At 44.2% G+C, this 15,378-nt stretch overlaps 1 protein-coding gene across 1 annotated transcript in view; it reads right to left on the bottom strand.

Moving 5' to 3' along the window:
* cacnb4a (calcium channel, voltage-dependent, beta 4a subunit) overlaps window positions 1–15,378 on the bottom strand; it is a 308,607-nt gene that overhangs the window by 49,982 nt on the left and 243,247 nt on the right. Inside the window, exons 6-8 of the mRNA XM_068034482.1 lie at window positions 8,357–8,433; window positions 7,681–7,700; window positions 665–745 (exon numbers count right to left, since the gene is read on the bottom strand). Coding sequence (XP_067890583.1) covers window positions 665–745; window positions 7,681–7,700; window positions 8,357–8,433 — 178 coding nt within the window. The remainder of the gene's footprint in view (window positions 1–664; window positions 746–7,680; window positions 7,701–8,356; window positions 8,434–15,378) is intronic.

The raw sequence follows: 15,378 nt of genomic DNA, 5'->3' as shown, positions 1-15,378 counted from the left end.
TCCTTAGACGGCACCTTCCAAACCCGTGACCTCTACCACCTAGAAGGACAAGGGCAGCAGATGTATAGGAACACCAACTGCAAGTCCCCCATCAAGTCACACACCATCCTGACTTTGAACTATATCGCTGTTCCTTCACTGTCACTGGTTCAAAATCCTGGAACTCCCTTCCTAACAGCACTGTGGGTATACCTACACCACATGGACTGCAGTGGTTCAAGAATGTAGCTCACCAACACATTCTCAAGGACAATTAGGTTTGGGCAATTAATGCTGTCCTATCCAGTGACGCCCACAACCCATGAATGAATTTTAAAAAAGTACCCTCAGGAATCCATCAAATACACTAGATATTCCTAGGTCAAGAAAATTAAGTTGAGCACACTCTGGCGGTTTAGGTGTTTTTCTAAGCCAATGTAATACAACATTTCTGAATTAGATGAAAGCAAGTGATCCGTGAGCAGATATGAATTGCCCAGTTCAAATTGATTACAGTTTCAGTTCCAGCTCTGCAGGCACAGCAGGAATGCACAAGATCAAGCAATGATTTGTTCTGGATCACAGGTATGAGGGAACCAAAAGAACTTTGTTGCTAAAGTTATCAACTGCACCAACTTATTTTCAACATGACTGAAGACAAATGTAATCCAGCAGTATCTCTTACCTCATAACCTTTCAATGATGGTCCCACCAATACAACGGGCCTCATGGACGGCACCACATCATAAGGAGGAATGTGTTCAGTCTGCATTAATTAAGAATAGTAATGATGCATGAGAATACTCATTAAATCCTAATAGTTTAAACAAGCTAATGTCTTAATTCAATGGGAATGTTACTGTAGGAGGAAGCACTTGCAGTGTAACACACTATATTTGCCTCTTTATGTTTCCCACAACAATAGATGGATCTTATTAAAAATACTTAGCTTCCAAAGTAGCTCATCTGTGGAATGTGATAGACTAATTGCTTGATATCCAGTTGAGTTTCCTAATAGAGTGCGTTCAATGGGGAGACCTGAATACCATATAGATTGAATGATTACAGTGATCCATAGGTGAGCCCTTTAAGTCATTACTGGGGTATTCCTCCAGGAGATAATGGAGGCTTACTTTGAAAAGGTTATTATTACAGAAATTCCCCTTTAGATTACTAGAGGATGCCAGTAGAAAATAATCACTCTGTGTGTGTTAACACTCCTTCACATTTTTAGATGTAGCCTTCAGTGATATCATCAGGTTCGTTTGCATACAGCTGCCAAACCAGCACTCCTTAAAGCGACCACTCGAGTCAGCCACCCAAGGGTACGTTTCAAGTTGTTTTTTCACCTGTCTTAACATGGAGACAAAAGGAGGAGTGCTCGTCCTGGCTCCACATTAGAAGCGCTTTCTACATTCCCGGACTCACCTGAGGTCCTCGGCAAGTGTTTGAGCCAGTCAAAGCCGCTCTCCTTCCAGGACTGGAGAGCTGCTTTGGGGCCATGACGGACACCCACAGCTCACCAGTAATATCCTAATGAAGCGGACGGGCCATTTTGGCATGAGCCTGCCGACAGCCTTATTAGGCACATGCAGTGTTAACTATACTGGGCTCATGCCAGAATTCAGACGCAAAGCAATTGCTAATACTTTTCTTAACTATCAAGTACAATAAATAGGAAAAAAAAAGAGCTTAAATTAAGTTGTAATTTTTTCTGATTGTTTTGTGTCTGGTACCTTGGGTAAGATTTTTTGATTTATATATCTAATAGTTGCATTCAAAGTAAATGGTTCGATTCTCCGAATGTCAAAAGGACAGTTAGCTGATAATTGGTAAACTCTTGTTATACTGAGCTGATTAAATCATTTGTCTGGAAATATATAACAGGAATGGGAGGTAGTCAGACATAAATGTCTTTTTGCTGGAAAATGTGTGATCAGTTCCACGCGTGCAATTATTTATTTAGTCTTTTGAATGTATTGAATTAACATACTTATTGACAAATGAATATCAACATTGTTAAGTTTGTTTGAAACTGGACGCCAAAAGAATTGACTGGGTAAGAAAAGGAATATGCTGCAGTTCTGAGAATTTCACTGTTCAATATTTGCCAAACCATTGTGTCTTATGCATTTAATCTGTTATCATAATCGGTCTCATGTGCAAGGTCTGTCATTTCTGAAGTGAGGACAATAATGAGACTGGAGTGCTGATGTCCCAACTGTGTGCTTCCAATGTGGAGCCTCACCCATTAGAAATGTACATTGGGAAATTACAGGCACCCCTCCCGCAATTTTCTATCTGTTCATTTTTTTAAAACAAAAATTCAGTTGTCAAAACACAGATTGGGTAATTAGCCATCTGGATATGCAGCTGTGAAAGAGCAATTTACAGAAAAAGAACAGCTTCCAGATCAAGGGAGACGGAGTCCACAAATGGGAACTAGAAATGTCAAAACAGGAGTAGGCCCTTCATTCCAAGGCAGCCTCTGAATTCCTTGAATCCAATTGCCTGCCCTTTCTCCATCTCTCTTACTTCACAGGTAGCCCTCTCCTTTTTAAACAACTCAATTGATTCTGCATCTATAGCTTTTTAAATCCTCACAAGCCTTTGTGTGTGAAGATATTTTTGTGGGTTGCTATTGACTGCCTCTATTTGTATCTTAAGATAGGCACAAAACTCAGTAGCATAGCGCCTCTTCTAGCGGCACTACGGACATCTGCCTCTGTTTTCCTGGAGCACAATGTGCTGCTGACAACTTTCTGTGCAGCCGACATAGCATTCTGCAAAAATATGGGTGCACACAGGTGTGTCCCCAGCGTGCGCCGGAAGTCACTGATTTGGCACTATCCTGACATCACGCAGCCCGACCAGCTTATGTGATGCCAGGATTCTAAATTTGGCCAACGAGTGTCCAGGCAGCATCTGTATTGTTTACTCAAGGAGAAAATAAGCATGAAGCTGCAAGATGAGCCCTGCAGCAGCATTTTTTAAAGAACCAAGGACCCTGGTTGTAGGTAAGGTAATTTTTTGGAATCTTTTCCATTGCAAAGTTTCTGGAGATGTTTTGGCGAGTTCCTGAATTTGCCAGAGAGTGATGCCACATCCACAAAGGGGAGCAGAGGAGTAGGTGAACTGTGCACATAAAGGATGCAACAGGTATAGGGGCAGCATGTATGGGGGCAGCAGTGGCAGTGTCTCTGGGTCTGCAGCTTGACAGGGTGATGGAGCAGATACAGTCGAGAGGACAAGCACTGCGCCGTCCCCTCTGCCAACTTGGAGTGGGACCGGCTCTTCCATGCTCCTTGGTAGTGATAGTAGGCCAACCAATGAACTGGGCATCTAGGTGTGTATGCCCATTCAGTGCTCTCCTGTTTGCTGCCCCAACCAGGTCCTCACCTGAGTCCTCTGCAGCAGTACTTGTCCACCACCTCGCCCTCCAGTGAACTGTAAAATGATCCATCCTGGACTCCTAGCTTGGCTGCAGCCCACTCATTCCAACATGACTCACCATGTGTTGATCCCAACTCTACACTCGCATCCAACATACGTGCAGTACGGGCATGTGAGCTGGTGGCTGCGAGTGTCAAATAAAGTGACGGGATCTCTTCATCAGTACTGTGCTGTCACTCTCTCTATTCCTCCTTGGGCTGCTGTGGGTGGGCAGGCAGCAGCTCTTGGGTGTCTGAAAGCAGGAATTCAGAAGGAGAAGGTTGATGTAAGGCATGTGGGGTGGGGTGGGAAGCACAAGGTCCATGGTCACACTATCTGCAACTTGCTCATCATTCAGATAGCAGCGCGAGGTTGCCTTGGGAGTTGAGAAAGGGCATAAGGCAGGAAGATGCTGGAATCCTCAATGTTCTCAGTGGCGTCAGATGTCACGCGCCTCGTTGCATCCAGCCCAATGATGCGGAGAGCCATCACCTCCGTAGAGCTCAGAAGATGCAGGCGTCCTTGACCCCCACCAGTTCTGCTATGCTACCTTCTATTGTGTGCCACTTCATCCTGCAAGAGAGGGGCAGAATGTCAGTGGTTGCGGAGCATTGAGTTTGGGTGGTATACATGCCGTGGCTGAATAGCTGGAGGTATTTGGAGGCAGTGAGTGTTGGGTGTGAGGCTGGCAGCATTGGTAGGTGTGTGGGGAGAAGTGGAGTATCTGGATGTTAGCCGTGAGTCCAGGCTTGGGCTGATACGTGGCAAGTAGCATTCGCACCACACAAGTGCCAGGCAATGACCATCTCCAACAAGAGAGAATCTAACCATCTCCCTTTGACATTCAGTGGCATTACCATCGCTGAATCCTCCACTATCAACATCCTAGGGGCTACTATTGACCAGAAACTGAACTGAAGTAGCCATATAAATACCGTGGCTACAAGAGCAGGTCAGAGGCTAGGAATCCTGCAGCGAGTAACTCACCTCCTGACTCCCAAAGCCTGTCCACCATCTACAAGGCACAAGTCAGGAATGTGATGGAATACTCTCCACTTGCCTGGATGGGTGCAGCTCCAACAACACTCAAGAAGCTTGACACCATCCAGGACAAAGCAGCCCGCTTGATTGGCACCCCATCCACAAACATTCACTCCCTCCACCACCGATGCACAGTGGCAGCTGTGTGTACCATCTACAAGATGCACTGCAGCAGTGCACCAAGGCTCCTTAGATGGCACCTTCCAAACCTGCAACCTCTACCAACTAGAAGGACAAGGGCAGCAAATGCATGGGAACACCACCAACTGCAAGTTCCCCTCCAAGTCACACAGCATCCTGACTTGGAACTTTATCGCCGTTCCTTCACTGTCGCTGGGTCAAAATCCTGGAACTCCCTTCCTAACAGCACTGTGAGTGTACCTACCTCCCATGGACTGCAGCGGTTCCAGAAGGTCACCACCTTCTCAAGGGCAATTAGAGATGGGCAATAAATGCTGGCCTAGCCAGCGACACCCACATCCCATGAATGAATAAAAACAAAGTCCTGAATGCCAGGGAATGCTGCTGGGTGAGTGATGGGGGTGATGCATTGAGCAACGTGAGAAGTTGGTGGTGTGGTGGGTATGAGATGTCATGTGATGATGCGTTCATTGAAGTTGACCACCTGTGTGAGGTCATTATACTTCTTGTGGCATTGCTGCCAGGTTCTCAGATCCAGACTCTGGGAGTTAATCTTCTGGGCCATCTGCTCCCTTCTCAGGATGATCCTCTAGGGTCCATGGCATCTCTCCTCCTGCACACATGCACCACTGATGCCTCCAGCACCGTATCCATCACTATGGATCTGTCTGCCTGCCCTGGTGCTTGCTTTGCAAGAATTTACATTTCATCAATCTTTCTGTGCAGCTTCCCTTTAAGATGCAGCCTGCCTTTAAGAAGAGCAGGGGGCCTGTACCAGATGGTCGCAAACAATGCTAACAGGGCCTTCTGCTGTGTGCAGATTTCGCTTGCAGCACTCAGGAGAAGAGAGCAGCACTAGAGGCGCATCAGCTAGCGACACAATCATTCAGTTGAGGTGGGTACACAAAGTTTGCGTGTTGTCCACCTCAATCTAAACGGGTGTGGGAAGGCCGCGAATTGCGACCCCCATACCCAAAAAAGTGGACTATCCAATTTCTAGCCCTATGTTCCCATGTTCTGGAATCCCCCTGCTGGAGGGAAGAGTTGTTCCCTAGCTACCTTCTCAATTCCCCTCACTACTGTGAAACGGTTGCGAGAAACAGCTCCGTGAAAACCCAAAATTGAAACACACTCTTTACTTGACACTTGCAGCCAAGTGAGCAAAATTAGATGGCATTCAGCACAAACATGAAAGCAGAAATTATGGTTCTAAATTCAGCCTCAAACCAGTGGACATTCTGTGATACCTGCTGTCGTAAAGACACTTGCCAAATAGTCCCAAGTATATCAGAATTCACAGATATTCCTTGCATGGGCAACTATTAACTATTGGGCGGCACAGTGGCGCAGTGGTTAGCACCGCAGCCTCACAGCTCCAGCGACCCGTGTGGAATTTGCAAGTTCTCCCTGTGTCTGCGTGGGTTTCCTCCGGGTGCTCCGGTTTCCTCCCACAAGCCAAAAGGTTGGTAGGTAAATTGGCCATTATAAATTGCCCCTAGTATAGGTAGGTGGTAGGGAAATATAGGGACAGGTGGGATGTGGTAGGAATATGGGATTAGTGTAGGATTAGTATAAATGGGTGGTTGATTGTCAGCACAGACTCGGTGGGCTGAAGGGCCTGTTTCAGTGCTGTATAACTAAACTAAAAGGAATACTGGTGTAAATAAGATACAATACTCTATTTGGGGGAACCTATGGGTAACTCTATGTTCATAGGAACATTTATTTTGTCGCTGCTAGTTCTACCATTTGATTTTGACAGTTTTACCTAGTATTTAATGTTCAGAAAATTCATTGGTTGGTGAAAAGAATAACCTTGGCTGCTCCTAAATGTTACATAATGCAGTAACCTATGTGCTAGTCAAGGAATATTTGGCATCAGACTAGTCAGTTGTACATTGGTGCCTCAATGTTACTTTCACATAAATGTGTTCTATGTTGGATGATGCTTTTTTTTGGTTCTTTTTATAATGTGTTAGTGGGTCATAAATATTGCTTCTGTAAAACGATAAAATGTGACACAAAACTGATGCTGCATCTTATGATTATAACAGCAATTTTAACCAAGAGACTGGGTAGATGAGCAGTTACATTTGCCCGTGGGACTTACCAACCCAAGGTTGTGATGTCTTCCCACAGGTTCCAATTTTAACCTGTGCTTCCTAACAGGTGGGAAGGGCACCTGAAACCAGTGGCGCCCTTCTTTAAATTTGGAGATTGGGCTCCGATGATGTCAACAGGGCCCAACTGCTTTTTTAACCAGACATTTGTGCAGGGAAGCTGTTGTGACTTTTCGACCAAGCCAACAAAGCGGGAAGAGGAGTCAGGGTAAAAGAGGCCCAAAAAGTTGTTATTTTAGTTTTTAAACCTCCCTCATGGGGCCTGGAGGAGCAGGAATAGTCCTCCAGACCATGCAGGAAAGTTTAAACCTTCCATGCCTGGTCCACTCCCCTACTTCAATGGCAAGGCCCTCCTGTACCCTCTCTCCAACCCTAACCTGAATCCTGAGGACTATCCCCTCTGTCCATGCCATCCAACAACATGCCCCCATTATGCCGCTTCCCACCAGATTTGGGCAGGAACCTGACTGAAGCTCTACAGATGAGGCTTGGGAATTCAAATCTCCCAGGCCTCATGCTGCCGAGGTCAGGACGGTTCATCCCCTACCTTGGCCCCACTTCTCCTGACTCCCACCCCATGTTCAAATCGGGGCTTATATTTCCTGGATCACGCCACATAGGTGGCAATTTGGACTTTCTCGGTTCTTTTGATCTCTGTGTCCTGCCAGTATGACTGGGCCTTTGCTAATAAGCATTTTTAGAAAGGATCAGAAAGTAAAACATGTATCAAAAGAAAGTTAAAGTTTTATGAAAAGTCTGTGACGGCTATGCAGAAAATAGACCAAACTCCATTCATTTCAACAGATTCACAATCTGATGCTGTAGAACAGACTCAGCTCTCTTCATTACAATGGGTTCAGTGGATCATACAACCTCACAGCTGGTGATAGCCTGACAGTGAATGAAATAGGTCTACTGGTCACGTTGATAGCCATGAAAACAACAACAGGTTAGAAAACAAACTCACCACTTTTTGCTTCTGTTTTGCTGCAATGGAAAAAGAACATTTTTTAAGAACAAATGATCTAGCCCTGTATATCACTATATGCAAATTCAGTTGCATCGGATATCAAGTATTTGAATATAAAAGGTCATTCCAGCTGTCAAAATCTGCATAATTTGAAATAACATCCATAGCACAATAATTGCTAATAATTATATTGTAGAAATGATGCACAGAATGTTTTTATATTATTACATATGCATATATAATTGGGTTGTGCTATTTTTCTATAGCGTACTCAATAATATAAAATTCAACATAGCAGAAGAACAAGACACAGGGTACAATGACACTGCAGTTTGTATCAGACAGGCTTGGCAATCCACCTTGGACTGGATCTACTTTCAGTCACATTCCCTGTACTGAGCAGCCAAATGTATTTCAGTAAAGCAGTGAGAAACTCATTATATTTACATATAAGAGTTCTTGGGGTTCAGAATACACTCATAAACGACTCGAGTTTCACTCTCATGGTTTATGACACTTTCAGAACTCCTGAATGTGTTACTTACTCTGCAATGCAATGCACACAGTGATCAGGTATTCTTGGAATACGCTAAAATACCCACAGAGTTAAAGTCAGTTGAGAAATTGCAAGTCGAATACTCCAGGTGTGAGTTAAAAGCAAGAACAAAATCACCTGCAGAAGGGGAGGGAGAACGCCACGTACCAGACACCATGTCACCGAGGCTAGAAGAAGAGTTCCCACTGGACTTCCTAATTTAAAAAAAAAATTAAAGAATTATTAAGGGAGACCGAATAACATTGAAGAATGTTAGTGGCTATCCAGTTCACATTGACAGCAGACTCAAGGTCCTTATAATTTCTCCATGACTTTATGTCATGAAAACAATCAATTACCAAAAAAGGGATAAACTGCCAATACCTGGATTCTTTAACAGACCTATCGAGTCTCACTCATTTAAAGCATGGATCACTCATTTTGGTTAAAAAGTGTAGCCTATTTTATGTGGCTCGCTCTTTAAAAATGAAGAGGTGCAGAATTTATAAGGAGCTGTTCCTAATGATTACAACACCGGATGTGTAATGTGTCATAGTTTTGGCAGTGACTGGAACCCAACTGATTTTTAATAAATTCATCTGTTCAAAAGTTGCAGTTAGGCCATTCAAAAACCAGACTCTCCAGTGCAAAACGCAAATAGTGTCAGCTCTCTATAAAGTGGAAGCAGAGAATACAATTTTGTCACTATTCTGCTGTCTCCCACAATAACATAGAGAAGCTCTATATTAGAATAAAATAATCAATAGTATACACTTATAATGATATTAAGTCAGAACTAATTCATTATATATCCTTCAAAATAATTGCAGGGATAGGGGGAACGAACTAGGACGTGGGACTAACTGGATTGCACTCTGAAAGAGCTGGTACAGACTGGATGGGCCGAATGGCCTCTTTTTGTGCTGTATGCTTCTATAAACACAGTCACCATGAGTTAAATAATGATTGCTAAATTCCAGAGATTTAGTAAGAGTGCTAAGAAGAGAATGGCAAATCCAAGCTATCTCCATTAGACAATGACTCATTGGCTTTTGATAGATTTTCACCAGCATCAATGCAAATCACAAGCCACAATAATGCCTTTTGCCCCACACCCTCTCTAGTTTTGGACTTGGCAAAAGATGGCAAACTTAAACACACCTTCACTGAAGTAAAGTGCTGGAAATCAAGCCTAGGCCTTACATCACAAAAAACAAATTGCACAAAACAGAATTATGAATAATTGAACCTCAACTGCTTGCCAGTGACTAACCAACTGAGGAAGCACCACTTAGAAATTAGAACGTAAAGCTGACAGCCGTGTAATCATTCATCCAAGTTCACTCAAGCATTCTGTGAGGATCCCTACCTGCCTCTGTTATGCAACTACAGATTTGTCAGTAAAGAATTAATCCACTAAAAGTGGCCATGAAGCTGTCAGGCTGTTGTAAAAACCTAACTGGATCACTAATGTTCTTTTGGGGAAGGAAACCTTTACCCGATGTGGCATATATGTGACTCCACTTGCACACCAATGTGGTTGACAATTACCTTCTCTCTAAACTGGCCTAGGAAGCCATTAGTTGAACCAAACCACATGGTAGCGATTCAAGAAGGCAGCACACCACCTTATCTGGGCAACTATGGATGGGCAATAAATGCCAGCCTTGCCAGTGATGCCCACATCCTGAGAATGAATATTACAAAAAAAGCAGAGAAAGCTCATATTTTTACATAAAATAAAAAACAATTTTTGGCAGGTAGGAACTAAAAAAGTATTTTCTTTCTAAGTCTTAATGTTGTAAGTTAACATGTACAGCTGCAGAATTATAAAATATTTCCTAATTGTTCTTATAAGTAGAATGGATTTGAAACAACAAACCAGAGTCCAATATCATTTCTTTCCTTTCTTTTAGGCAGTACCCCACCTGAGCAATGCATTGACATTTGCACAAAACAATGGCGGGATGAGTTTGATTACGTCCATTTTCACGAGCAGGGGATCGTGATGCACAATTATCCTGCTCCCAGCCCTGTTGAGGCAGGCATGCACTGACTCAACAGAGGGCCTAGTAGCGTGCATGGCTAACATGTGTTACAGCCAGCCTGAACTTCTTAAAGGCCGCCTGCCCCTCTTAAAGGAGAGGTGCAGTCAGGTTACAGCAGCTCCTGGAACAGTCTCAGGAAAACTTAGATGGAAGGAAGAAGATTGAAAATGGACAACAGGCCAGAAAGAGGGCTCCAGGTTCGTTAATGCAATGGTGGAGGCCCTAGTGATGGAGGTGGAAAGGAGGAGAGAAGTGATGTTTCCACAAGGGGCCAAAAGACACACCCTGTGAAGGGAATGGGAATAGATGGTCACAGAGGTCAATTCCTGGAGTGTGTCTCAGGACCTGGCTGCAGTGCTGATAAAAGTTCAATGAATATACATATGTGGTCAAGGCCAGTGACCTCTTAAAATGACATCTCCTACCCACTGCACCATAAGCTCTCACGCGGCTCAATACACCACCACCCCATCTCTCACCCACCAGCACTCAGGACTAATGCCTAACATTCAGATACATCACCTCACTTACCAATGCTGCCAAACTCACACCCAACTCTCACAGCTTTCACATATCTCCAGCTATTCAGCTATAGCAGGCACATCATCGAAACACAGTACAACACAATCACGGACATTCTGCCCTAGAGGTGGCCCATAACCGCTGGGAGCAACAAAGAACTGACGGAGGACAGGCACACCGACATCTCCTGGGCACTTTGGAGGAGACCATGTTCTGCATTATAGGGCAAGCAGTCACTACGTCCGTTGCATCTGGTGTAAAGAACATTCAGGAATATGGCATGTTCCTGCCTTATTGAAATGATAGAATGGTTACAGCATAGGAGGCCGCCCTTCGGCCTGTTAGTCTGTGCTGGCTCTCTGACAGAGTAATTCACCTAATGCCACTCCCACACCTTCTTCCCATAGCCCATTACAGATAATAATCCAATTCCCTCTTGAATACTTCAATTGAACCACCCTCCACCTCACTCAGGCAGTGCATTCCAGATCCTAACCACTTGCTGTGTGAAAAACTTTTTCCTCGTGTTGCCATTGCTACTTTTGCCAATTACCTTAAATTTCTGTGCCCTCTCATTCTCGATCCTTCCACCAATGGGAACAGTTTCTCTCTAACTACTCCGTCCAGACCCCTCATAATTTCGAATACCTCTATCAAATCTCCTCTCAACCTTCTCCAAGGAAAACTGTCCCAACTTCTCCAATCTGTCTTCATACCTGAAGTTCCTCATCCCTAGAACCATTCTTGTGAATCTTTTCTGCACTCTCGGTGCCTAGAACTAGACGCAATACTTCAGCTGAAGCCAAACCAGTGTTTTATACAAGTTTAACATAACTATCTTGCTTTTGTACTCTATGCCCCTTTTGATGAAGCCTAGAATGCTGTACTCTTTATTAACCGTTCTCTCAACATGTCCTGCCACCTCCTTTAGAATTTCACCCTTTATTGTATACTGTCTCTCTGTATTCTTTCTACCAAAATGAATCACATCACACTTCTCTGCATTAAATTTCACCTGCCACTTGTTCACCCATTCAACCAACCTATCTATGTCCTTTTGAAGTTCTACACTATTTTCCTCAAAGTTCACAATACTTCCAAGTTTTCTACCGCCTGCAAATTTTGAAATTGTGCCCTTTACACCAAGGTCTAGGTTATTAATATACATCAGGAAGAGCAGAGGTCCCAACACTGACCCCTGGGGAACCACACTGCAAACCTTCCTCCAAAAAACAACTATTAACAACTACTCTCTGTTTCCTGTCACTTAGCCAATTTTGTATTCATGTTGCTACTGTCCCTTTATTCCATGAGCTATAACTTTGCTCACAAGTCTGTAGTCAAATTATAAAATTGTTTCAGAAGTCCATGTACACATCAACAGCATTACCCTCATCAACCCTCTCTGTTATCTCATCAAAAGAACTCAAGCAAGTCAGTTAAACACGATCACTCCTTAACAAATCTATGCTGGCTTTCCTTAATTAACCTGCATTTGTTTAAGTGACTATTAATTTTCTCCCAAATGATCTTTTCCAGAAGCTTCCCCACCACGAAGGTTAAACTGACTGACCTGTAGTTGCTGGGCTTATCTTTACATCTTTTTTGAACAAGGGTGTAAAGTTTGCAATTCTCCAGTCCTCTGGCACCACCCCTGAGTCTAAGGAAGATTGGAAAAGTATGGCCTCTGTACTCCCTCAGTATCCTTGGATGCATTTCATCCAGTCCTGGTGCCTTATTAACTTTTAAGTACAGACAGCCTATCTAATACCTTCTCCTTATCAATTTTACACCCTTCAAAGCTCTGAACTATCTCCTCTTTCACCATTACCTGTGCAGCATCTTCTTCCTTGGTAAAGACAGATAGAAATGTCATGCAGACCCCCCACCTGCCAAGAATGGGGCATATTAATTTTGTCATATGAACATTAATTTTAAACTGTTGCTGGAGTGAAGAAAGGACTTGTTAAAAAAAATCACCAGACACTTGGCTGGAAAAACATTTGCATACTAACAGACAGTGTTTGGAGAGACAAAGGACTATTCCCTGGTCCACTTAACCCAAAATGGACTGTGATTACCAGACATTGAAGGTGAGGAAGCTCAGATTCCAGGATGACTGCTGAGATGGCAGAATCCACAAACAGAAGTGGTCAAATCAGCTAGTCACATGACTAACCTGCTGGGCAACCTGGGATTTTTTGAATTGTGCCACAGAGAAGGCAGTTTGAAACTGAAGCTGAAACAAGCAAGTCTCTCGCCTGGCTGTCTCTCTCTCCCTCTCTTTGTCCCAAGCCACCAGACCCACGGAAGTCACATAAACCTCAAGAGAGAAAAGACTCTGACCTTGAAACAAGTTGAAGCGTGCACTGGGCCCCAACGAATTGCAAGTCTGACCGACAACCAAAAACTTCACAGCAAACTCAAAGGACAGTAAAATAGAAACCCACCTATTGCCTGCAACTTTCCCCCCTATTCTTTTCTACTTTTCTGTCTCTATCTGCGTGTGTGTTTATCACGTATGCATGCTAGCATGGTTGCTTCGCATATTGGTAATCAGTAACCGGATTAGAGTTTAACATGAATAAACTTCTACCTTTCTTGTTTAAAATCTAAGAAAACCTGTCTGAATGGATTTCTTTGCCTTACGATTGGAAAGCGGTGAACAAGGATTCACTAAGGGGGAGCTAAAACTCGGTGCTTTTTAAAAAGTAAACCCTGTTACGGTTAAACCAGGCAAAGGCTGAGAGGGAACCCCTTTCCTATCCTAAGTGGCGTGAAACAGGGCTGTGTTCTCGCACCTACACTGTTTGAGATCTTCTTCTCCCTGCTACTCTCACATGCGTTCAAGTCTTCAGAAGAAGGAATTTTCCTCCACACAAGATCTGGTGGCAGGTTGTTCAACCTTGCCCGTCTAAGAGCGAAGACCAAAGTACGGAAGGTCCTCATCGGGGAACTCCTCTTTGCTGACGATGCTGCATTAACATCTCACACTGAAGAGTGTCTGCAGAGACTCATCAACAGGATTGCGGCTGCCTGCAACGAATTTGGCCTAACCATCAGCCTCAAGAAAACGAACATCATGGGACAGGACATCAGAAATGCTCCATCCATCAATATTGGCGACCACGCTCTGAAAGTGGTTCAAGAGTTCACCTACCGTGGCTCAACTATCACAAGTAACCTGTCTCTCGATGCAGAAATCAACAAGCGCATGGGAAAGGCTTCCGCTGCTATGTCCAGACTGGCCAAGAGAGTGTGGGAAAATGGCGCACTGACACGGAACACAAAAGTCTGAGTGTTTCAAGCCTGTGTCCTCAGTACCTTGCTCTACGGCAGGGAGGCCTGGACAACGTATGTCAGCCAAGCTCGACGTCTCAATTCATTCCATCTTCGTTGCCTCCGGAGAATCCTTGGCATCAGGTGGCAGGACCGTATCTCCAACACAGAAGTCCTTGAGGCGGCCAACATCCCCAGCATATACACCCTACTGAGCCAGCGGCGCTTGAGATGGCTTGGCCATGTGAGCCGCATGGAAGATGGCAGGATCCCCAAGGACACATTGTACAGCGAGCTCGTCACTGGTATCAGACCCACCGGCCGTCCTTGTCTCTGCTTTAAAGACGTCTGCAAACGCGTCATGAAGTCCTGTGACATTGATCACAAGTCGTGGGAGTCAGTTGCCAGCGATCGCCAGAGCTGGCGGGCAGCCATAAAGGCGGGGCTAAAGTGTGGCGAGTCAAAGAGACATTGCAGTTGGCAGGAAACAAAGACAGAAGCGCAAGGGGAGAGCCAACTGTGTAACAGCCCCGACAACCAATTTTATCTGCAGCACCTGTGGAAGAGTCTGTCACTCTAGAATTGGCCTTTATAGCGACTCCAGGCGCTGCTTCACAAACCACTGACCACCTCTAGACGCTTACCCATTGTCTCTCGAGACAAGGAGGCCAAAGAAGAAGAACGAGGATTCACGAAGGGGGAGCTAAAACACGGTGCTTTTTTAAAATTAAACCCTGTTACGGTTAAACCAGGCAAAGTCTGAGAGGGAACCCCTAGTCCTTCTCAACTGGCCGTAACACAAAGTATTCATTTAACACCTCAGCCATGCCCCCTGTCTCCATGCATAAATTCCTTTTTTGGTCCCTAATCGGCCCCACTCCTCCTTTTACCACCCATTTACTATTTATATGCTTATAGAAGACATTTGGATTCCCTTTTATGTTAGCTGCCAGTGTCTTCTCATACTCTCTCTTTGCTTCTTTTATTTGCTTTTTCAATTCCACTCTGAACCTTCTATATTCAGCCTGGTTCTCGGTTATATTATCCACCTGACATTTGTCATAAGCACACTTTTTGTTCTTCATCTTCATCTCCATCTCTTTTGACATCCAGAGCTCTGGATTTGTTTGCTCTACCTTTCCCCTTCATGGGAATATACCTTTACTATCTCTTCTTTGAAGGCAGCCCATTGTTCAGTTACTGTTTTGCCTGCCAACCTTTGATTCCAATTTATCTGAGTCAGATCCCTTTTTACCCCATTGAAGTTGGCGTTCCCCCAGTTAATTACTCTTACTCTGGATTGTTCTTTGC

This window comes from Heterodontus francisci, chromosome 7, assembly GCF_036365525.1.
Source record: "Heterodontus francisci isolate sHetFra1 chromosome 7, sHetFra1.hap1, whole genome shotgun sequence".
NCBI lineage: Eukaryota > Metazoa > Chordata > Chondrichthyes > Heterodontiformes > Heterodontidae > Heterodontus > Heterodontus francisci.
The sequence above is the reverse complement of the archived record's forward strand: the minus strand, read 5'-3'. Positions and strand labels throughout refer to the sequence as shown.